General features: G+C 32.9%; 2 protein-coding genes across 3 annotated transcripts; both read right to left on the reverse strand.

The window, feature by feature from the left end:
* Nucleotides 1-1,207: 1,207 nt before the first annotated feature.
* On the reverse strand, nt 1,208-12,852 carry LOC139865709 (NAC domain-containing protein 91-like). Of its 2 annotated transcripts, none has more exons than XM_071853789.1 (6): nt 12,461-12,852; nt 12,009-12,295; nt 11,325-11,603; nt 10,860-11,213; nt 2,075-2,341; nt 1,208-1,554 (listed from the first exon to the last, which is right to left on the reverse strand). In XM_071853789.1, exons 1-6 carry the CDS (start codon nt 12,624-12,626, stop codon nt 1,351-1,353), a joined length of 1,557 nt encoding a protein of 518 aa, XP_071709890.1. In that variant the 5' UTR covers nt 12,627-12,852; the 3' UTR covers nt 1,208-1,350. The 2 variants fall into 2 exon arrangements, with proteins under 2 accessions (XP_071709890.1, XP_071709888.1); XM_071853787.1 differs by having other exon boundaries at nt 10,860-11,216.
* Nucleotides 12,853-20,874: 8,022 nt separating this feature from the next.
* LOC139866040 (uncharacterized calcium-binding protein At1g02270-like) lies at nt 20,875-24,797 on the reverse strand. Its single transcript, XM_071854168.1, has 10 exons — nt 24,545-24,797; nt 24,304-24,437; nt 24,106-24,210; nt 23,904-24,009; nt 23,203-23,423; nt 23,033-23,109; nt 22,421-22,529; nt 22,214-22,339; nt 21,572-21,682; nt 20,875-21,484 (listed from the first exon to the last, which is right to left on the reverse strand). The coding sequence occupies exons 1-10, from the start codon at nt 24,615-24,617 to the stop codon at nt 21,143-21,145; spliced, it is 1,404 nt and encodes a 467-aa protein (XP_071710269.1). The 5' UTR covers nt 24,618-24,797; the 3' UTR covers nt 20,875-21,142.
* Between the last annotated feature and the right edge of the window lie 696 nt (nt 24,798-25,493).

Genomic DNA, 25,493 nt, shown 5'->3' on the forward strand with positions numbered 1-25,493 from the left:
AACATTCACAAATAAACACGCCATATACATGAACGTATAATTATTCCACTCACCTTATCGTCTTTGGTGAACTAGGGAATCAAGCTCGCAACCTTCAATGCAACGTACCTATTACATTAAGTACACTTTCAATACACAAACTAGTTGGACTAGACACCAACATTTAACACTTGAGCATTTAATGACCCAATTCCATTAAATGACTCATTTACACCAAAATCGCCCATTAATGGCCAAGACCCATTATAATTCCCCAAAAGCTAGTGATTATAGTCCAATATCAACAACTAACACCATCTAGGGTATTTTCATACCCATCTTGCCCAAACTAGGTCAACATTACCCATTTGACCCATTTTGACACTTAAACTTACAAATTTTGTCAAACTTAACCCATTTACAAATTTTTTCGACATTTAACATGTGTATTAGTGCCTAACAACACATTTAACACTTACAAATCTCAAACAACAAGACCAAGGCCTAGGTTATAGCTATTAGGGTTTTCCTTTCATCAATATAACCCAAATTCCACCCAAGTTCGAGTTTTAAAGTTGTTCCCTACGTCTCTAGCTACGTTGTGATTGTATTGGTAAGTCTTAACTCTATGTTTTGAGTTTTAATTTAGGAAAGTTAAAAAGTTGACTTTATTTATATACACACAGATATGAACACACAAAAACACACCAGAAAGCCCATGACGCCTTCTTTATGTAGAACATCTCAAAAAACGCCCAGAACGCACCCATTAAAGATGATGTAGTAAGAAAACCTCTAACAACACCCTGCGTTATAAATGATCTAGAATCACTTCCACGAAAGGGTTGCCTAGTTAAAATGATGATCATAACTTGAATTTTTTACCTTCATTAAAAAAAAAAAAAAAAAAAAAAAACCGACTCAAAAAGAGCAGGAATCTTTCCTCAAAGATGAAAGAGATGTTTTATTTTTTCATAAGAACAACAGAGGACTTAAACAGAACACGAGGATCTTTAGTAAAAAGTGAAAAGATGGATCATCTTCTGGGATCAATAATTGATACCTTTTTGCCCAATCTAATCTTTTACAAAAGTAGCCAACACCAACATATATCTTCAATCATCATGTTGACTTGTAAACCAAACCTCAAAAAAGCATATTCGCTCACCCGATGCACAATCAACAAAACAGAATGTAGCAAACACTCTACAAAACGTGCAGACGCACATTAAACTAACAAGTCGTCTTATTACTCCACACTAACATAAAACACCGATAGATACGTCATATAAACATAAAACCATCAAAGTTACCATCCATCTAAACTCTAATGATTCACAAAAAAACAGTCGGCTCATCCTACGCAACTAATTAATAAATTAAAATCTTCCATAAACTAACAACTCCTATACACAAGCCCAAAACCATAAGCACCTTATGCATATGCACATGAACACCTAGAACAAAATCAGCTTTTGGCTTCACATTACAACTCAATTCTTGATCGAACGCTTCATCAATCGTCGAGCCAGTATCGCTGACTGTTGGGCTACGCTTCTCATTGGCTTCTTTCTCCTGTAAATGTTCAAATTTGAGATCAGCATTCTTTTTAGTAATGGTCAGATGCTCAAAAATTGAAAATTTACATTATACTGAACTTCTAATTGTAAATATTATACTACTCTGTGTGTGTGTGTGACCTTTCATAACTTGTCAACCCTTTAATGATGTGGCAACTTATATGGTTGCCACATCAGTAAGTATCACTTATGTTCAAAAATTGAAACTTTACAAAAATTTACGTTATACTAAACTTCTAATTGTTACAATTATACTACTGTGTGTGTGACCTTCCATATCTTGTCAACCCTTTACTCCGTATTACTTATGTTCAAAAATTGAAACTTTACAAAAGTTTACATTATACTGAACTTCTAATTTGTTGCTATTATACTACTGTGTGTGTGACCTTTCATAACTTGTCAACACTTTGATGATGTGGCAATTTATGAGGTTGCCACATCAGCATGTATTACTTAATGAATACGCCATCATATACGCGTACAATAACAATAAATGAGACATGATAACCTACCTCAGTCAGCACCGGTTTTCCTGGCTCGCCATGGCTAACGGGCCCTACTTGTAGTTTCGTCTGGAAACGGATTCTTCTTGCTGCAGTTCCTTGGGCGGTACTAAAGCTCGCACCATCGGCGACCCTTTGCGGTTGGCGACTCCTTATAATGATACCCGTATTAGAAACTTCTTTGACTTTCGTGTGAATATGAGACACCGCGTTTTCTTCGATTTTGGTGTTTTGAAGGTAAGAACTTTGACCAATCCCAATTTCAAAAGCTTTAGGCTACAAATCATAAGATGACACATAATTAAGTGAATAATTAACAAGTGAAAACTACATCTAGAAGAAAGAAAAAAAAATCAACATTCATTTTTATACTTACCATTTTTTAAACCATACAATGCAACACACTTACATTTTTTAACCATTATTTGAACATGCTTACCATTTTCTAACCATAGAATGCAACATAATACATACTTCTAAAAAGAAATAGCTGTTATAATTCTAGTAGTTTGTAACTACCCTTAATGGCCTAATCTATAGTTGTAGACTTGTAATTAACAAAAGATAAAGTATACTATAAGAAGTATAGATTGAAGAATTGGTGCTACTTTAATTATTCAATGAGCAAACATGATGGTCCTTTTATAATAATACATGATGGCTAAATTGTAATATTTAGTAGACAATTTGTTTGGCAGATTCACCAAAGTCTTTGAGGAAATAGTACACCGACAATAACACATATAGCCTTTCATTATTTAAATACTACCATCCATAATTTCAACGACAAGCATGGGTAATAAGTAAGGTGAAATTGATCATCCATGACTTTGTGGCTTGTATTATAACACTCCCCCTTGGATGACAATTTTTTGTTTCTTTAGAGATCAATTAGTACTGCCTCGTTAAAAATCTTGCTAAAGAAAACCCAGTGGGAAAAAAACTTTAGCTAAAAGAAAAAGAATGCAGTATGAGTTGACTCCCCCTTAAGTAGACATCGCTGAGCTGTTACATCCTTTTAACATGCCTCCAAGGTTTAAAAAAACGGAAACGTGCCTAGAGGCGTTTTCCCTTTGTGAGGCGAGGCGTATGCCTCGAGGCGAACCGAGGCGTACGTTCGAGGAGGAGTTAAAAAAATATATAAAAAATTATTAGATATATATAATCGATAATATATAATTAATAGGGACTGTTATCATCATTTTATTAAAGTTTCAAGGGTGTATATATAGTTTTTTCTTATTATTAAAGTTTAGTAAAACTTTAGGGGCTGTAATTGAAATTTGATAAAAGAAAAATAAATTAAAATATTTAAATATATAAAGATATACGCTGTATAGATAAGATTAGATCAGATCTGTGCTTCTTTTCAATTATTTAAATATTCATATACATCGTGACTACTGCCGCTTCTCTTTTAATGAATCATCAAGATTACCAGGTCTAAACAAACATCACGTTTTACCAGATCTAAGCCTTCATCTACCTCTTCTTCTCATTCACGGATTCAACAAACTAAGCCTTCACCTACCTCTTCACCTAATTTAGCCGCCACAATTTTCCCGCTATTTTTTCTAAGGGGCGTACATTTTTTCTAAAAAATTGAGGCGTACGATTTTCAGTGTAAGGCGCAAGTGTGAGGCGTCCGTTTTTATTCAGCATTGAGGCGTTCGTTTCGAAACGGTGAATTGCAATTTCGTAGTGAGGCGCGCCTCGAGGCGTATGAGGCGTACGTTTTTTTAAACTATGCATGCCTCATGCCAATATTATGAACACGCATTTTGAAAATAGTAGTTGGAAGTGCTTTGGTGAAAAGATCAGCAGAGTTTTTGCTGGATTGAACATATCTCATTTCAATATGGTTGTTCTTAATGAGATCTTGAGTGTATGAGAAGAATCTAGGAGGTATGTGTTTTGTTCGGTCACTTTTGATATACCCTTCTTTCATTTGTGCTATGCAAGCTGCATTATCTTCATAGATAGTTGGACTTTTATCGTGTTTTAGTCCACAAGAATCAGTAATGAGTTGTGTCATTGATCTCAACCAAAAACATTCCCGAGTAGCTTCATGTAATGCAATCACTTCGTCATGATTTGATGATGTTGCAACAAGTGTTTATTTTTTAGAACGCCATGAAATTGCGGTACCTCCATTTAGGAATACATATCTAGTTTGAGATTTAGCTTTATGTGGATCGGATAAATAACCTGCATCTGCATAACCAACTAAATCTTATTTTGATTCGTTAGAATAAAATAATCCTAAATCAGTAGTTCCTCGAAGGTATCAAAATATGTGTTTGATCCCATTCCAGTGTCTTTTGGTAGGAGCTGAGTTGAACCTTGCCAACAAATTAATTGCAAAAGAAATGTCAGGTCTTTTACAATTTGTAAGATACATAAGAGCTCCAATTGCACTAAGATATGACATTTCTGGTCCCAGAATATCTTCATGATCTTCACAGGGACGAAATGGATCAGTGTCAACATTAAATGATCTAACAACCATATAGGAGTACTTAATGGTTTTACCTTGTCCATATTGAAACGCTTTAAAATCTTTTCTGTATAAGTTGTTTGATGTACAAGTAAACCATTAGGCATATGCTCAATCTGCAACCCAAGGCAATAATTTGTTTTTCCGAGATCTTTCATTTCAAATTCTTTCTTTAGAAGTTGAATGGCTTCATGGATCTCTTTATTTGTACCTATGATGTTAAGATCATCGACGTAAATGGCTATGATCCCATATTCGGATGTTGTTTTCTTAATGAATACACATGGGCAAATAAGATTATTGGTATATCCTTTGCTTATCAATAATCACTTAATCGTTTATACCACATGCGACTCGATTGTTTCAACCCATATAAAGACCTATGTAATTGAGTACATTTCTTTGGGTTTTGCATTGGATGCTTCTGATACCTTAAATTCTTCAGGTATCTTCATATATATATATATATATATATATATATATATATATATATATATATATATATATATATATCACTATCAAGTGATCCATATAGATAAGCAGTAACAACATCCATGAGATGCATTTCTAGATTTTTAAAAACTGCCAGGCTGATTAAGTATCTAAACGTAATTGCATCCATAACAGGGGAATAAGTTTCATCATAATCAATTCCCGGTCTTTGAGAAAAACCTTGAGCTACAAGTCTAGCTTTATACCTTGAAACTTCATTTTTCTCATTTCTTTTTCGCACAAAAATCCATCTATACCCCACAGGTTTCACATCTTTAGGTGTGAGAACGATAGATCCGAAAACTTTTCTTTTATTGAGCGATTCAAATTCAGCTCGTATTGCTTCTTTCCAATGATCCCAATCATGTCTATTTTGACATTCCATGACAGATTTTGGTTCTGGATCATCATCATCATTCATGATGTCATATGCAACATTATATGAAAATATCTCATCAAAATTTTTCATTTCATTTCGGTTCCATAATATTTTTGAATGTGCATAATTGATTGAAAAATTCCGTATTGACATCATCAATCTCCTCTGCAGAAGGAGTATTGATTTGTGGTTCTTCTTGAACACTTTCTTTTACCTCATTATCAGCTGATTTTCTTTTTCGAAGATTTTTATCTTTGAAACCAATTGGTCTCCCACGTTTCTGGCGTGACAAAGACACAAGAGTGACATTATTGCCAGCTTTTAGAATTTCAATTCGAGCTGGAGCATTTGCTGCTGGTATATATGATTTAGTCACTCTTTTTGTATCTGTAAATGCATCAGGCAATTTATTTGCAAGTTCTTGCATATACATTATTTTTTTGAACTTCGGTCTCGCATTCTTTTGTACGAGGATCAAGATACATTAATTGAGGTTCACACCATGAAAAATCATTTTCTTTATTTTTTATTTCACCCCCTAATCTAGGGAGCAATGTTTCATTAAAGTGACAATCAGCAAAACGTGCTGTAAAAACATCACCCGTCATGGGTTCAATACATCTTATGATTGAAGATGTTTCATATCCAACATATATTCCCATCCTTCTTTGAGGACCCATTTTAGTGCGTTGTGGTGGTGCAATAGGAACATAAACCGCACAACCAAATGTTCTAATGTGGGAAATATTTGGGTGATGGCCAAAAGCAAGTTGCAAAGGAGAATATGTATGACTTGCACTTGGTCTAATGCGAATTAATGATGCAGCATGTAAAATTGCATGACCCTATACAGATACTGGGAGTTTTGTTCTCATTATTAATGGTCTAGCTATTAACTGCAATCGTTTGATTAGTGATTCGGCTAAACCATTTTGTGTATGCACATGGGCAACAGGATGTTCAACAACAATCCCAATAGACATGCAAAAATCATTAAATGCTTGAGATGTAAACTCACCAGCATTATCCAATCTCGCCCTTTTAATAGTATAATCAGGGAAATGTGCTCTCAATTTAATAATTTGAGCAAGGAATATTGCAAATGCCATGTTTCGACTTGATAACAGACAAACATGAGACCATCTACTAGATGCGTCTAGTAGGACCATGAAATATCTAAATGGTCCACATGGTGGATGAATTGGTCCACATATATCACCTTGAATTCTTTCAAGAAACATTGGTGATTCTTTTTCAACCTTAAGAGGTGATGGTCTTATTATCAATTTTCCAAGTGAGCATGATGTACATGGGATAATTGCATCATGAGGGATCTTTTGATCCGTCAATGGATGTCCATATGTATTTTGAATTATTATTTTCATCATTGTTGATCCTGGATGGCCTAATCTTTCATGCCACAGATTGATCATTACAGGATCACATGCCTTTTCATTAACTACCATGTGCGTTTCTGGTACATTTATATATGTATAATGTAAACCAGAACTAAGTCTTGGTAGTTTTTCAATCATATGCTTCTTGTCAGTGATACTTAAATATTTATCATTTTCTGTAGTCACTGACTGATAATCATATTCATTTTGATATATGTCAGAGAAGCTTAACAAATTTCTCTTTGACATGGGAGAATATAAGGCATTTTTTATCAGAAAATTTGTACCATTTGGTAACATGAATTTTGCTTTTCCCATTCCTTTTATTAAATCCGCAGGACCTGATATAGTATGTACCGTTCCTTCTGTTGCTTTAAAATCAGTGAAATATTTTTTAGATTTGAGTATAGTGTGTGTGGTACCACTATCTGCAATACAAAGATCCCCATCATTTGACTGATTTTGCACTCCAGTAGTGTACATCATCAGAGGCGGAGCCAGAAATCTCGATTGAGGGGGGCTACTAATATATTAAAATAAAAAATTTCGTATTATATTATATTTTTTATTTAATCATAGGAGGTGATCCTCACACACTACTTTTTGATCCATCTACACCTAATTTATTATCATACCCTTAATTATACTTAGTGGTTGAGTCCATTAGATCGTTGTAAGAAGTATTAAGTTCAAATCTTGTATAGTCAGATAAAGGTTTAGAAACGTTCACGAGTAATCAAATTTTGTTTAAACATACATAGGGTTAAAATATTTGTCCTCCTAGATAACTTTAACGGTAAATTGAAATTAAAGTAGGACTTAGTGAGAAATAAATTCTTTAAAGTTGTCCATATATATAAACTCAATAACAATTAGATTTATAAAATCTTTAAACAATAATGATAACTAGTGTAAAATAATTGATTTATAAAATCTTTAAGCAATATTCAATATGTTAATCTGATATACTACCAATTTAAGAGGCTAAAATAGTATATATTACAATAGTATAAGGACTTAAAATGAAAAGTATAATAAAAGTTCATCTTTCTCCTGAGACTTTTCAGCGAACCTCCATTAAAATTCAATTACATATTGTACATTACCTTTTTCTCCATTAGTGTTAAATAAAATTTACGGCTAATATTAAGTGGAGACTTAGGCCTATTGAGGGTGGCTCAGCACCACCCTGCCACCCCCTGTCTCCGCTATTGTACATCATGAATTTCAAAATATGAGAAACAAATAATGAGTACATAATTCATCAATATATTACATTCAAAAATATGTTATAAACGAAAGTACATAATAAGGAAACATAAAGTAAAGTAGATATGGTATAGATCGTAAATCTATATCCATTTATTTGATATGGACATATAATAGGAAATTTATTCATTAAAGTAGTCACTTGTTGGCTCGGTGATTTTTGTATCAAGGTCATCCACAAAGTTTGCCTCTTTTCCTTTTCCTTTTAGGGATTCAAGATATTGATTAACAGAATATTGATTTGTTCGGCAGTTTTTAGACTAATGGCCAATTTTACCACATCGATAACAAGAATCTTCAATATTCTTTGAAGAGCTTCCTTCAACATTATGATTTGTGAGATTGTATGGTGGTTGAAATTTATAATTTTGTGGATTATTATTTCTTTGTCCACGACCACGGCCACCGTAACCATTACGACCACGACCACCACCACCACCACCACCATTACCATAAGGGTGATTTCGAACATAGTTATGATTTTTATTATTGTTATGGTAATTTCCATGATGATGATTTTGGCCAATATAACCACAACCTCGCCCACGTCCTCGTCCAGGTGCATTTCTTTTTTTATTATTATTATTGTTAATAGCCTTAGCTTCAGGGAATGCTAGCGCACCCGTAGGACGAGATTCTTGATTCTTCATCAGTAATTCTTTATTCACATCTGCAACTAATAGATAAGTTTGAAGTTTGGAAAAAGTTTTGTAATTCTGCAATCTTAAATTTTCTTGTAAAGTAATGTTTGTAGAATGCATTGTGGAGAAAGTTTTCTCCATCATATCAGCATCACTTATTTCTTGACCACAGAATTGAAGCTTTGAACGGATCTTGAACATGGCCGAGTTGTATTCACTTACCTTTTTAAAGTCTTGGAATCTTAGATTTCTCCATTCTTCCCTCGCAGCTGGGAGTAATATTTCCTTTTGATTATCGAATCTACTCTTGATACTTTTCCACAAAACATGTGGATCTTTGATAGTGAGATACATATGTTTTAAGGTGATATCAATATGTTTGCGAATAAAAGCAATTGATTTTAATTTATCTTGATCAGAACAAGTATTGTTTTCTTTTAAAGTTTCTAGAATACCCAATGATCCAAGATTTATTTCTACATCCATGACCCATGATGTGTAGTTTGTTCCCGATACGTCTAGGGCATCAAACTCAAGCTTTGATAAGTTTGACATTTTCTATTTTCAGAAAGATGAACATAAATTATAATCATAATCAATTTCTAACAACATGAAATTAGAATCATTTTAAATTCATAAGTAGCAAACAACAGAATAATGGTATGATTACAAATAATAAAACCACAAGGGCATGATAGAATATAGGTTCACCCGGTGGTATATTAGCAACAATGATGATAGTTAATATGACCAATACAATAAAAAAATCATCCTTGTGTGAATCATCTTTATAAAAACTTTTTAAGAGTGGTAATCTTGATTAGTGACTTGTGCTTGCTTAGATAAACCTTGATTATACGGAGCACTTCGTGCTGATAACGTGTTATAATTCTAGTAGTTTGTAACTACCCTTAATGGCCTAATCTATAGTTGTAGACTTGTAATTAACAAAAGATAAAGAATACTATAAGAAGTATAGATTGAAGAATTGGTGCTACTTTAATTATTCAATGAGCAAACATGATGGTCCTTTTATAATAATACATGATGGCTAAATTGTAAGAAATTGGTGTATTCTATTTCTCTCTATTATTAATTCTTCATACTACAAAGAATTTATCAAAGCTTAGGCCAAAGGTAGTTATAAAACTATTAACTCTTAACACGTATAACATAAATATAAATGTTAGTGAAGTCATAGTTTAAAAAAACGTACGCCTCATACGCCTCGAGGCGCGCCTCACTACGAAATTGCAATTCACCGTTTCGAAACGAACGCCTCATTGCTGAATAAAAACGGACGCCTCACACTTGCGCCTCACACTGAAAATCGTACGCCTCAATTTTTTAGAAAAAATGTACGCCCCTTAGAAAAAATAGCGGGAAAATTGTGGCGGCTAAATTAGGTGAAGAGGTAGGTAAAGGCTTAGTTTGTTGAATCCGTGAATGAGAAGAAGAGGTAGATGAAGGCTTAGATCTGGTAAAACGTGATGTTTGTTTAGACTTGGTAATCTTGATGATTCATTAAAAGAGAAGCGGCAGTGGTCACGATGTATATGAATATTTAAATAATTGAAAAGAAGCACAGATCTGATCTAATCTTATCTATACAGCGTATATCTTTATATATTTAAATATTTTAATTTATTTTTCTTTTATCAAATTTCAATTACAGCCCCTAAAGTTTTACTAAACTTCAATAATAAGAAAAAACTATATATACACCCTTGAAACTTTAATAAAATGATGATAACAGTCCCTATTAATTATATATTATCGATTATATATATCTAATAATTTTTTATATATTTTTTTAACTCCGCCTAGAACGTACGCCTCGGTTCGCCTCGAGGCATACGCCTCGCCTCACAAAGGGAAAACGCCTCGAGGCACGTTTCCGTTTTTTTAAACCTTGAGTGAAGTTAATAAAAGTTAGATTACATAAATATAATTCAGGCTCCTAAAGTTGAATTATTGTGGATGGAGATATAAATTGTCAAACATCCGTTTTGGCTTTTTATGATTATAACAATAGCATGTTTGTTGAATTAAATGGTTAAAGGTAAACTATGTTGCTTATATCATTAAAAAGTGAAAAGTGGATCGCATACGAATGTACCTGTACTTGGACAACTTCACCGTCTGATTCGCTACTATATTCTTGCTCCTTCACACGAGTTTCGGGGATAGATGTTTGAGCAAGTGAACTCGTTAAATAAACGGAATCATCGAATGAAACCTGTTCCGAATCAACTAAGAAAGTCTCCTCCAAGAAGTCCATTTCGTTCGATCCATACTGATTCTGCATTCCATACGGTCCGTTAACAGCGCTTACGATTTCATTATTATTCATATATTGAGATCCAAGGTCCATTTGAATATGCGAATGAACAGGGGAGAAGATCTTCGAATCGAAATGTTCTGGAGATGGGTCCCAAAAACCTTTTAGAGCCTCTTCTAGATCCAAATCTGGCTGCTAAATTAAAGTTCACAACAACAAACAAATCACATTTCATTTCAATTCAAAATCATGTACAAAAGATTAAAAAAAAAAAAAAAAAAGATAATACTAAAATGTACATACCATTTGATATTTTGAGAAGTCAATGTCATCAAGACAATCCAGAGGATCAACGTTATTTTCCGCATCTTCCAATTTCAAAATTCCATTGGGTAAAGGTTGGACACTCGTTTGACCGGTCAAACTTGGAGTTACGGGCTCTGATTGAGCATCTTCTGTAGACGACTTTACAACCGAAGGAGGGGAGTCCTCATTCTGATCAACATCAACACATCTTAAACTTTCGCCGTTTTCTTCCTTTCCGTCATGCTTTTTAAACAACCGGCAAAGCACGTATGGACTCTGCAACAATATTAAAATGCTAAAATGTGAATCCTAACAACTGTTATTATTCAAAAATGGGCTTGATTATCAATAAATGATTTTTCTAACAACAACTGTCGTAAGGTGCATTAATACGTTGTACAAAGCTGTTAATGTTGACTTTTATATGACAGTCCCAAACACTGTTATATGAAGACTATCGTTAGAAAAATCCTAAAAAAAATGTTTATGTTTTAAAAATAAAGCACTCCTAAAATGGTATCAAAAACAATAATTAATAAGCAGCTTGCACCTAATCAATTGTCTTCAAACACAATAAGTAGTATTAACAAGCAATCCCAAACACCCCCATAATCCAAAAATCTTACAATGTTAAAAAAATAAAATAAAATAATAAACAATAGTTTTAGAAGGTTTATATACCTGACCAGGATGGGTACCATCAAGATCCTTTTCAGTAGCACAATACTCATGGATGACCCAATGGGTTCTCTTCCCTTTCGGAGCCCGACCCAAATAGAAAACAAGAGTTTTCTTCTTTCCAATCACACTACTACTTCCCTTACCAGTCTTGATAGTCCTATCTTTTCCAGTAGCTTTCCAATACCCAGAAACCGTAGCCCGATTCGATCTCTGCCCGTTTTGATATTTTCGATCTTTCGGGCAGAAAAAGAACCATTCATTATCTATAGACTCAATCACAGACATATCTACAAAGTCAAAAAACACCAAATTGATTAATATTCCCAATCTGGGTATCATCAAAAGGGACAAACTTTATAAAATCAATACAAATACAAACACACACACATATCAATCAATCAATATAATAAATTAATAATCAGTAATAAAGATTCAAGAATCAAGAAATTAACCTGGTAAGTCCCAAGGCTCTTTTTTGCAAACATCAACTTCACGGATACAACTAACTTCTTTATCAAATCCATTGATCTTTAACCGTAAGTAATGATTGACTAACTCCTCATCAGTAGGACGAAATCTGTAACCAACAGGAAGTGATTTTGCAGGCAAAGTGTCCATTTCATGTAAAATTGAGATCAAGAAAGGGATTTACAAAGACAACCCTAATGCTTTTTGTAATAATTTATAAGAAATTTGGTGGGTTCGATTAAAGATTTGATTTTTATGCTGCAAACTAGAAATTAAAATCAAGAAAGTGATTCATGCAAGATAACCTAATACTTTTACAGTAATTTTTTGGAAGATTTTAATTGGGTTTTAGTAAAAGATTGAAACTTTGTTTATAATTTGATTGAAAACGTCAGCTGAATTAAGAGGAAAGTGGTGAGTGAGTTTCATGGAAAAAGGGAGAGAACCCTGTTTTTAATTCTGTGTATATACCGCGTATACTAATTACACTACACTGAATGGTTAATTACGATACTGCCATTAGCTTTTGGAAACGGTGAGGTTTGTGATTGTAATTTTGTCTTGTGGTGGCTGAGGGTAAAATGGGATGAAAAGTTTAAAAAGCTTAATCAAGAAGATAAGGGATGAAAAGTCATGCTACCAATTATATGATGACACGTTGCAAATTATTACCGGTGATTTAATGTTAAAGGGAAAACAAACAAAAGAACGTAAATATCACTATATACATTTTTGTTAAAATAGGGGTGGTAAAATGAAGGAAAATATAACATTAATATTCTTCATTTTAACACATGATCCAAAATCCTTAAAATTTAATTGTATTTTGTTATAATTTTAATACTTTATATGGCATATATTTTACTAATACGAAAGAAGATACTAATATGAAGAAGATAGAAGAGATTAAATTCTTATTCAAGAATGGTGTACATACTAATTACAATCGATAACATATTTATAGTATAATAATTCACTGTGCAGTTAGGTGGAACAGTAATATCCGTGATCCACCAAATATATTGATTCACCAAATTTTACTTTATCAAAAGTGTCGGCCACTACACCATGACATTTGACTTATAACACTCCCCCTTGGACGACAATTTTGTTTCACTAGAGATCAACTACAAGTTACTGCCTCGTTAAAAACCTTGCTAAAGAAAAACCCAGTGGGATAAAAACTTTAGCCAAGGGAAAAAGAGTGCAGCATAGAGTTGACTCCCCCTCAAGTAGACATCGCTAAGTCGTTACATCTTTTGATCTTGCCTCATGCCAATATTGTGAACATGTGTTTTTTGATATATCCTTCTTTCATTTGTGCTATGCAAGCTGCATTATCTTCATAGATAGTTGTTGAATTTTTATCGCGTTCTAGTCCACAAGAATCAATAATGAGTTGTGTCATTGATCTTAACCAAAAACATTCCCGAGTGGCTTCATGTAATGCAATCACTTCGGCATAATTTGATGATGTTGCAACAAGTGTTTGTTTTTGAGAACGCCATGATTTTCTGGTACCTCCATTTAGGAATACATATCGAGTTTGAGATTTATCTTTATAAGGATTTGATGAATGACCTGCATATACATAATCAACCAAATCTTGTTTTGAAGCGTTAGAATAAAATAATTTTAAATCGGCAGTTCCTCAAGGGTATCAAAATATGTGTTTGATCCCGTTCCATTGTCATTTGGTAGAAGTTGAGCTGAATCTTGCCAACAAATTAACTGCAAGAGAAATGTCAGGTCTTGTACAATTTATAAGATACATAAGAACCTCAATTGCACTAAAATATGGAACTTCCGATCTGTTAAGATTTTCATGATCTTCGCAGGGATGAAATAGATCAGTGTCAATATTGAGTGATCTAACAACAATGAGTTTGTCTTTTAAAAAAATGTTTTAAAATCTTTTCGGTATAAGTTGTTTGATGTACAAGTTAACCATTAGGCATATGCTCAATTTGCAATCCAAGGTAATACTTGGTTTTTTCAAGATCTTTCATTTCAAAATAATTCTTTAGAAGTTGAATGATTTCATAGATCTCTTTATTTGTTCATATGATGTTAAGAACATTGACATAAATAACTACGATATATATCCGATCATTGTTTTTCATAATAAAAACACATGTGCAAATAAGTTTATATGTATACACTTTTCTTATCAAGTAATCACTTAATCAGTTATACCACATACGTCCCAATTGTATAGACCTATATAAAAATCTTTGTGATTTAATAGAATATATTCCCTTGGGTTTTGCATTAGATGCTTATGATACCTTAAACCCTTCAGGTATATTCATGTATATCACTATCAAGTGATCCATACAGATAAGTAGTAACAACATCCATGAGATGCATTTAAATAATTACGAGGTTGATTAAGTATCTAATAAGTAATTGTATCCATTACAGGATGATAAGTTTTCCTCATAATTCATTTCTGGTCTTTAAGAGAAATCTTGAGTTACAAGTCTAGCTTTACCTTGTAACTTCATTTTTTCTCATTTCTTAATTTTTTCGGATAAAAATTCATTTGTATCTCATACGTTTCACATCTTTAAAAGTGATAACGATTGATCCGAAAACTTATATTTTATTGAACGATTCTAATTCAGATCGCATTGTTCTTTTCCATTGAGCTTAATCATGTCTATTTTGATATTCAGTGACAGATTTTGATTCCAGATCATCATCTTTATTCATGATGTCATTGTAACATTATATGAAAATATCTCATCAAGATTTTTCATTTCATTTCGGTTCCATAATATTGCATAATTTATTGCAATTTATGTATTTTTATTTATCAATATCCTCTGCAGAAGGAATATTGATTTGTGGTTCTTCTTGAACACTTTCTTTTACCTCATTATCGTGCTGATAACGTGTTATAATTTAGTAGTTTATAACTACTTGTAATACCTATTTTGAAGAAATATGAAAGAAGAAAGAAGATATTAGATTCTTATTGTTTCTCTTTTTTAACTATCCCTCTCAAAACAAGTTCATTTTATGATCGTTTTAAAGTCTTAGTTTTCTTGTTAATTAATTAATTCAAAGTAATTTAAATTAAATAACGTCAACAATTTTTGGAATACCTGGTGAGTATAACTTAGTGATAGGAAGAATCCAAGCTGATAACTTCTTGATGAGAAGACACATCGGAGGTTTTAGGATCTTCCGACGGTTTCAGCGGCGGAGGACGGTGGCCGGCAGAAATCTTGAGAGGTGGAAGTGGTGGTTGAGCGACTAGAAGAATCACCATGATTATACTGAGCTCTTCGTGCTGATAACGTGTTATAATTTTAATACTTTATATGGCATATATTTTACTAATACGAAAGAAGATACTAATATGAAGAAGATAGAAGAGATTAAATTCTTATTCAAGAATGGTGTACATACTAATTACAATCGATAGCATATTTATAGTACAATAATTCACTGTGCAGTTAGGTGGAACAGTAATATCCGTGATCCACCAAATATATTGATTCACCAAATTTTACTTTATCAAAAGTGTCGGCCACTACACCATGACATTTGACTTATAACATATTTGTATTTATATTTATATTTATATTTATATTTATATTTCATCTCATCATATAAAGCATGACGCATACCGCCACGTGGCATCTCGATAATCACCCTAAGAGGGATTATCCACATGTTAATTACAGATTAATAGATAATTATCCTCTTAATTACTCACAGCAGGACAAGTGTCACATCATGATTCGTTAAATATTAATTAGATGGAAGAAAATTAGTCTGTCATTTGCAACCGCTGTTCTTCACATTTTACATCCAATTTTTTTAATCCATTGGTTACTCTCTCTGACCTCAATTCCTAATCTCGCCACACACACCATATAATCAGAAACCTTTTTCTGATTAAACCGTGTATCAATTTTGTGAAATCGGTGAACGAATCGTATCGGCGGCATGCTTCAAATAAGGAACGATAATCGATCCATTAAATTAAATTGCAAAACATTTATAGGTTTAAGTTTTGTGAAATTAAACCGAATTCGGATCGGCGGCAAGTTTGTAATCAGATACATATATCGATTCCTACAATCAAATTGCAACACAAAATCATGGTAATTTCTCCACTTTTCTTATTTGTATTGATTCGAGAAATACATCGTATTTGACAAAACATTTTTAGGATTACGCAAATAGGGTTTAATTCTTTTAATTACAATATTCTTTGTCTATTATACGACAATCCTCATATTGCTTATTGTAGTCGCTACTTTTTCATTTTATTCATATTGTTTGAGAAATGTACCAGAAGTATTAGTTAAGAATTTATGTATCATTAACAAGTAACAACCATAACGTAAAATTTGGATAATATTTTATCCAAATTGATTGCGTATGATATGTTTATGACAGAAAGTTAGTGGAGCCTCCATATGTAAGGTCATTTGACTGGTCAAAATTGTTGATTTTCTTTCTTGACGAATGAGTTGTGTCGTTGGATCACGTTGATTCGAATTACAAGCTTGCTTATGATGGATTTATCGGTAAGGTAATTTTACGGTTATCTGCTACTCCATTTTACAATTTTCAAGTGGCTGATTAGTGATGTTTCGATCTGCAAGTAATCAGTTTCGAGTGGTTTAGGAGTTGCTCTATCCACAGTTATTTGAACATAATTACCACAGTTTCAAGTGGATGAGTTTTTTACTTCTGAAGGTTTGCTTCATTTTGTAAACTAGTTGTTACATTTCTCTGATGATTTGGATGTGCGATATTTATAATCACCACAGTTATTTGATGATGTTGAAATTTGCTCTTGCGTAGGTGTTTCTTCATTATATGAAGATCAGAAGATCTGGGAGACCGTATTAACTTTCGTAATCACTGTGACTCCAATTTTTAGTATGAAGAACGTGTTAAATCGTGTTCCTGGGATCGTCATATTCTTTATCATGAATGCTGTGAGCAGGGTCGTGTTTGGATAGGCTAGACATTGTGGCACGAAAATCAGGGAATTTATGTTAATTGCTTCGGGTTGGCCAGACATTGTTGCACGGATATTTCATATGAAGGTCAATCGGTTTATTGCTTTTTTGAAGGAAAAAACTTTTTGGGGATGTTAGAGCAGGTATAATCTCTTTCCTATACATGTTATTGCTGCAATTAACAGCATTGCAATTTCTCATTTCACTTCTACACCTACTTTGTGTCACAGCTGCAATTATATTTATAATTATGTAATAATTTCAAAGGTTGTTTCATGGTTAAAAAAGTATCTTCACAGTCTATTTGGCACGGCCCGTTTGGGGTCATATGGTGTCAAATTGGGTATTATTTTGTTTTTGACACGTCCATGTCAATTTAAGCGTATTTGCAAATTTCTGTGTTTTGAAAATTAATTTTTGCCTTATTTTGGGTTAGGGTGGAAATGATGACCCATTTGGGTCATAATGACATCTTTTGACCTATATGAGTAATTTCGAGAATCTGAGATATCAACACATTCAAAAATATCATTTTAGACTTGTAGAATGAAAATCAAATATTCAGGTCACCCGGACTGAAAAATAGGCGTCAACGAAAAATTGGATAGTTTTTGGTAAAACCGTCAAAAATGATTCTCAGGCTAACTTTGCAATCTCAAAAATTGAAAATATTTACGTTATAAAGGAAACTAATGATTAGGTTAGATACTACTCCCGAAGAGCTTCAAAATAATATAGGATATGTATGGGTTTGTTGAGTCTAAACACGCTTTAAAGGGGTAACAAAACTGCATTGTGTGGTTGTACATTGCTGTGCAGCACAGCAGTACAACAGCAACATCAGTGGCAAAATTGGTGAGCTGTTTCATAAGGCCGTAGCTTTCAAAACATAACTATGCTTTTGACGAATATTCTGTCCACAGAATGGTACGGGAGTCTATTTTTCAATGGTTATGTCTGAAGAGGTTAAATCGAATTTTGCGGGTCCCAAAACCTGCTGTAAAGCTGTTACAAAAAATAAAACGCTCCCTGTTTAGTACTTTAATTTCAGTCTATGCTCCGATATCCATCTTCCCGTTTTTCACTTTTGGCTGAAGTCCATGGCGAAGAAATTGAATCTGGTACCTTAGCACCGGCCACCAACTTTCGATTTCATGGATGTACCATGTAAAGCTGTCTGACCTTGATCCAGAAAAGGTAATTAATGTAAAACTTACTTTTGTACATGGAATCAAATTTAATTGTCGTACATTTGTGCTATAAGAAGCAATGCAAATAAATATATGTTGTTGATTCCAGAAAATGTATTCATTCAACATAATTAAATTGATTAAACTAAATGGTTTGCTTACATATATAATAATTTGCTATTATATTTGTCACATGTTTTTTTAACAAAAAATTAGAAAGGTATGTATGTTGTGCATGTGGAAATCTTATCATTTTTATCATTCCTAACTGGTATTACATTGCTTGCAAAAAATGCAATAAGAAGCCACAATCGAGAGACAATATTGATGATTTAGTTATGGACATTAATAGCCAGCAAAGCCAACAATGCGAGTGTTCTTTGCCAAAGTGTAAAGGTGACAACATTATGTGAGGTATGCTTAACATACTACTTTGAAGTTTGTATTATTAATTTTAAGTATCTGTTTTAGTTAGTCTGTTATACATCCATCAATTTTTTCTACAATGTAATTAGAAACAATACAGGTTCTAAGTACCTGTTCGAGTTTTCAATAAAACTGGAAACGCATCATTGATGATATTTGAGACTGACGTTGAGAAGTACATTCAGAAATCTGCCAGATGTGAAAGATATACCTGATGATTTTGATGAGATTATTAGTAGGAAGATAATTTTCAGTATTAGCATAAGGGATTCTAATAATACAAGATCTACCAATTACTTTTTTAGCTCTACTCGAAGTGATCTCGATACTATAAACCTGTTTAGAACTGCAGCTGCTATTTGTTTCCTATCGTGCCTACTGTATGCTACATAGCCCTTGCATTAAAGGGATATTGTCACAAAATAGTCTGATTTTATTTAGTGTTGACCATTACACCTTTATGCAAAGGAACTCTGTGTTTATCGTTTAGTACCTTAGGTAGTCTGAAATTTGCTTAGTTTAGGTCCTTTGTTATTTTTCCATACTAGGTAGTCTCAAATTTGCTTAGTTTTTCAACACATTAACTACGAGACTAAAGTGGGCTTCTAATAAGGTGTCAAGATCTTCATATATCACATTCTAAGGGGCTGCTTAGTGGGCTGCTTTTATTTTAGTAATACATTTAGTATCTATCTATATCTATGTGTAAACATCAAATCCTTATATTATTACTTCTCATCTTTTAATTTTATCTGCTTAAGTGTCATCTTAACTTGGAAAATATACACTTTAACATATGACCAAATACAACATGTTGCAGGAAACTGCAACAATGGTTCTATTGAAGTTTGACATACATATCACAATGCAACATTCTTGGTGTGTGCCGAGTATGGCAACTTCTACTTCCACTTTGAGTTTTTACTCATCGGTAGTGTTATTTCCTTATTTTGACAGAAGGACTGATGATCATTTATTTCATTATTTTGTTGTTTTATTTAAAATATATTCATTTCTTTAGTATCATGTAGCAAGTCAAGAAAACTTGGTGACAATAACTATGAACAATTAATCTTTGCATTGTAATTGTATTTATTATTAGCCTTTACAATGCTAATATTTTAATAACATTACTTTCAATACATATACTATCAATCATCAAGGTTTCAGTCATTGTAATTGTATCATACAGTTAATTGATATCAATACTTACGATTTCGAATACTATTAATATTGTAACGATTACGAAAATTATTTTTTTAGAGCTGCCGTGCAACGCATGAGCTCTTAAAATTTACTTAATATAACATTATACGTATCGATTTTATTTGATTAAGAGTCGCCGTGCAACGCACGGGCTCTTAAAGGCTAGTATATTTATATTTATATTAAAATATACATGAGTAGAAAAATAAATAAATAAAAGTAAAATGAAGAATTTAATGATTTTATTACTCCGTAGTCGTTTTTCACAAGTAGATTATTTTAGTTTGGAACAAAAATATTATATTTAGTATCTCAGGAAAAACCGAGGAAACGAATCAATGCCGAATCGAACCGAGCTATTTCGGGAAGGTCGTCGGTCTACATTTTGCCATTCGGTCTTCGGTTCGGACCAGACCAAACTTGAAATAACACCAAAAATAACCAAATCGAACCAAACTAAAATTATATATGGTTTGTTCCTCAGTTTGACCTTTTTGCTACAAACTAGGACTCGGGACAGAAACGAACATAGCACACCTCTACATATCTAACTCAACTTAGGTTTTCGTAACATGGACCCTATATTAAGATAAGTAGAGTAACATAATTTGTATTGTATAATCCTCAAATCATTGTTGTATAGTTTCTGTACTTTGGCAAAATACAAATACAGATTGATATACATACATATATAACATTTGTGAGGCAGTGAGGAAAATATTCAAGATCTGATTTTTATCAAGTTTCCCAGTCTACCCACACCCTCAAAGGTGTCCACTTCAACATTCTTTGTGTCGAAAGCGGCCAACATCATCATTTGACACGTCGTTTCTTCATCAAAATTTCGGCAAAACCATCAAGAAACCAACCGAGAACATGTCATTTTAACAGGCGAAAACACAACCGTGAGGCTGGCATGATCTGATAACGAATAGTCTTCTGGCCATGAACCGTTTTCAGTTTCTGTTGGAAACAATTCTGCATTTTTTACGCCTAATCCTATCGTGGCATGTGTATCGTTCATATTGTCATCTTGATCTCTCGTTGTGTTTTCAATTTGGTAATTCCACATTGAATTCCATATCCGTTGCTGAAAATCTTTGTAGTCAAGAACGCCATTTCCATCAACGTCTGCTTGCAGCCACAAGTCTTTTGTTTCCTCCTCGTTAAGGCCGTACATATTACCCGTAAGATTAAGCTGCATTGAAGCAAAACAAAATTATACAGATATGGTCAAACAAATGCTAGTATATATTTGTAAATATATAAGATTCTTTGATGATACCTGGCGCAATGCTTCACAAAAACCGGAGTAAGTAATATGATCACCGTCGCTCACAGCCTTTAAAAATGCAAATGCATCTTCATTGGTAAGCGAAGCCCGACTCACTTGATACTGAAAAGAGAAAATCGTAATAAAAAGTTACGAAATTGTATTCATATATACATACATGGATACTGATGTGTACATGATTGAGAGACTCTCAGGGTGTGTTTGATAAAACTGAATGAGTAAGCGATGAATAATGATTCAAAGGTTCCGAATGAATGAAGTTGGTTCCAAATGACAATAACATGTTTGATAATTATTTTGAATAAATAATGTGAATGATGAAAAATTATCAACCTTTTGTATAAAAAACAATATATTTGTTTAATAAGTGTTCTTGATATAATTTAAATACGACAATACATAAAATTTAAAATTTAGATGTTTAATGATTAAGGCAGCACCACATGTCATTCACATCATAATTGTCATTTTGGCCACATTAGCTATTACGAAGTAACTTTTACTCGTACATAACTAAACTGATAATCTCATTAGCACAACTTTAAACAACATTTTTTGTATCACTAATACAGCTCATTTCAATAGACATAAAAAACGATTCCAAAATACTGAATAAGGGATAGGATTAAGTACCTTAAACAATCCAAAGACTGCATCACTCCAACTTGCTTTGAGTAATTTTCGATATTTATTTGGATTAAGAAGCCATATGAAATCCACGCCACATACGTTTCCACGATGATTTCTATGACTAACCCACTGCATCAAAGTAAACACGTTTGTTTAATTAAAACGGACGGCACATGTGCGTTTAATTAAAGAAGTTACTATAATACTGACCTTATGTGCATCTGCATCAGTATATTGATGGGCAATATCGTATGATGATACAAAACCCTGCGACCTTAAAAACCTATAAACGTGACCACTCTTGCTCCCATTCCAGTCACTGAAAAATAGGTGAAAGTAGGTTTGACCCAAATTATCACCAAGCGTTTAAAGGATTGTTTGGATTAGCGTTTTTGGACGTCATGATAGTTACATGTTAAGTTTTAAAAAAGAAAGGTTTTTTCTTAAAGTTGAATAAAGGGGGTGTTTTTAGGGGCTTTTTAGCTTATTGCACTATCTAAATTAAGCAGCTTTTAGCTAACAAGAAATTTTTAAGCCCATCTGTGAAGCAATAAACTTGGGATTATTAAACATGGCTTTTTAAGATGATGATAGAAGGCTAATAAAAAAAAGTTCAAACACATAAGCAGACCCAAAAACTCTACAAGTAATCAGCTGATTACTATATTGTACACATCTTTAAGGAAATAAAAACATGATAAGTCACTGAGTAATGTGCTGATTATTCTTTCGTAAGTTTTTTAGAGTCAAATTATGTTTAGTATAGTTAATCATCTTATTCAGCATCACATAATCACTTTCAAAGCTAATGACTATCCTTACCCGCAAAGAATGATTGGCAAAGGATCAAGGTTGTTCTCTTTTTGATAAGTATCAACCGATTGCAAGATTTTGTACACCTAAAGATAATGCACAATAAGAGGTCAAACTAAGATGTGAAAATGACACACAAAAAACATGACAAATACTAGAATTTCAAAGATAGTTGTTACCTGTCGCAATCTTTCTAACGACAAGCTTGAATCATGTGGGAATAACAAGTGAGTGTTGACTATAAGAAGTTCTCGACAAACATTCTTAGATCGACATTGTGCAAAAGGTGCGATTACTTCAACGTGCAAAAGCTGAGCAACACGATCACCAAAATCATTGAATAGGAACTCTCTATGGTCGATTACACGAAAGTAATCTTTATGCACAGCCGTTAACAAGCCTGTTAAACTCCAATACATACAGAAAACTTAAAATCTAAAGTAATCAACTTGGTTTGACAGTATGGTAATGGAATGATAGATGGTGTATAATAAACCCATACAAATATTAATTCTTTGACTACAAAGGTGTTTAGAATTGCATTTTTTTTTTTTTTTTTTTTTTTTAACGGCAAGATTGCATCAGTCCGGACCGAAGCCTAGTCATCATTTGCGCGCGCACACACGTTCGGGCAGGAAACCCGAACCACGATCACAGGGATAAGCAAGACTAGTCATCATTTGCACACACACACACACGTTAGAATTGCATATTTTAAGTGTTTATCTGCTTAGTATTTCATTTTACAACAGATAAGCAAGACTAAACACACTTAAAAAACTACTAATCTGCATATTTTAAACACTTTAAAGTTGATGTTTGTTTTTTTTGAAAGATATGGACTTTCATATAAGGGATACAAGCACGCCTAATAACGTACCGTCGCCACGGTTATTTGTTCTTGGAAGCTTGAAATTGATGTACCCTGCATCCCCAAGCTTTGTGTCATACATATCAACAAGTTCTTCATTATTAACCCAAAACTCCTAACATAACAACAAAAATCAACACTTTAAAATTCAATAATGTCAACATTTGAACAGTCAAATTTCAAAACAAGAATATTTGGAAATGATAAAAACCTGGAGGCAAATAATGGATGATCTTTCACGCAACAACAAATCCAATATCTTTTCATTCCTATTCAACCAATAAGCCCTAATTGCACTTTCTCTACAAGCCCTACCCTGTACTTTCAAAAAAATCAAAACTTTACAAATTAAAATCATAACCCAATAACAAAAACATAAAAAAGATACAAACTTTAATCTGGGTTTTACCTCATGAATCAAGCGTTTGTAAATTGGAGCAAGAATATTGAAGGTTGTACAAGAAAAACCATTTGGGTCTGCAAAATTATTGATTCTTGATGGGCTTCTTTTAGTCATTGCTTTGTTGGTCCTTCCCATAATTCCTATGTTTGTTTTGTTGTAATATAAGGTTAATTATACAAAATCTTGAACAAAAAATGGTGAATTTGAGAAGTTTGTATATATTAAAAGGTGATTGAAAATGGGTTACCTTGAATGAATATATAAACGATGGAAATGGCTAGTGAATGAAGAAACAGAATCAAATGGTGGTGTGGGGGCATCCTGGGTTTATATCATTGAAGCCATTCATGATGATGAGCATTGTGGGATTATTTATATTATTATTTTAATCGAAAAGAATAAATTAATAATTGGGAAAATTATTCGTTTTTATTGGATGTATGTTTGTGCGGTGCCTGTGGCGCATAATTCGCTTTCAATTTCAATGGCAACGAGTGGTTCTATTGTACTACTTGTTGAATGAATAATACAGTAAAGATGTTATATTCGTTTGATGTTTACTACTATTTAAAAAAATATACGGAGTATATATTTATTAATTATTTATTATATTTATAGTTAAGTTATTTATAGATTGGATTGGCATACCACGAGTAGTGACGTAGTAAGAAATAAAATTCATAGACTGAACTGATATTTTGAGACAAACTATAGCCTAATTTTGTTTGTTTTTTAGTACAACTTTTAAGTAGTACTCATATTATTTTAAGTTATACGGTGACAACAACTATATTAGACATTACAAAATAATCCAGCAAATGTCACGTACTTTGCTTTATTATCACAAAATACCATCTGTGATTGACAAAAGAAAAAGAAAATAAGACTTGTTTTACAATTCAGGCCTTTCCTTGCATTTGACGTATCATAAATTCCATCTTCCTACTGAAATTAGGAATTCATTAATTAGAACACGAATGCAAAAAGGAAGACTTTATATTATATTTACATTTTTATATTATAATAATGTGTCATTCGTCTTGCGTTCAGAATTACAAAAAACAACTCTTAAAAGCATGTTAGTAGTTCACCGCAAACGTGATGCAAAGTTATCGGGCAGTGTCCACGTAAAAATCGTATAGTGTATTCATAAGTCCTTGGGCGTCGTTCAACGTATAAGCCCCATATATCATGGC

This window comes from Rutidosis leptorrhynchoides, chromosome 9 (genome assembly GCF_046630445.1).
Source record: "Rutidosis leptorrhynchoides isolate AG116_Rl617_1_P2 chromosome 9, CSIRO_AGI_Rlap_v1, whole genome shotgun sequence".
Taxonomy (NCBI): domain Eukaryota; kingdom Viridiplantae; phylum Streptophyta; class Magnoliopsida; order Asterales; family Asteraceae; genus Rutidosis; species Rutidosis leptorrhynchoides.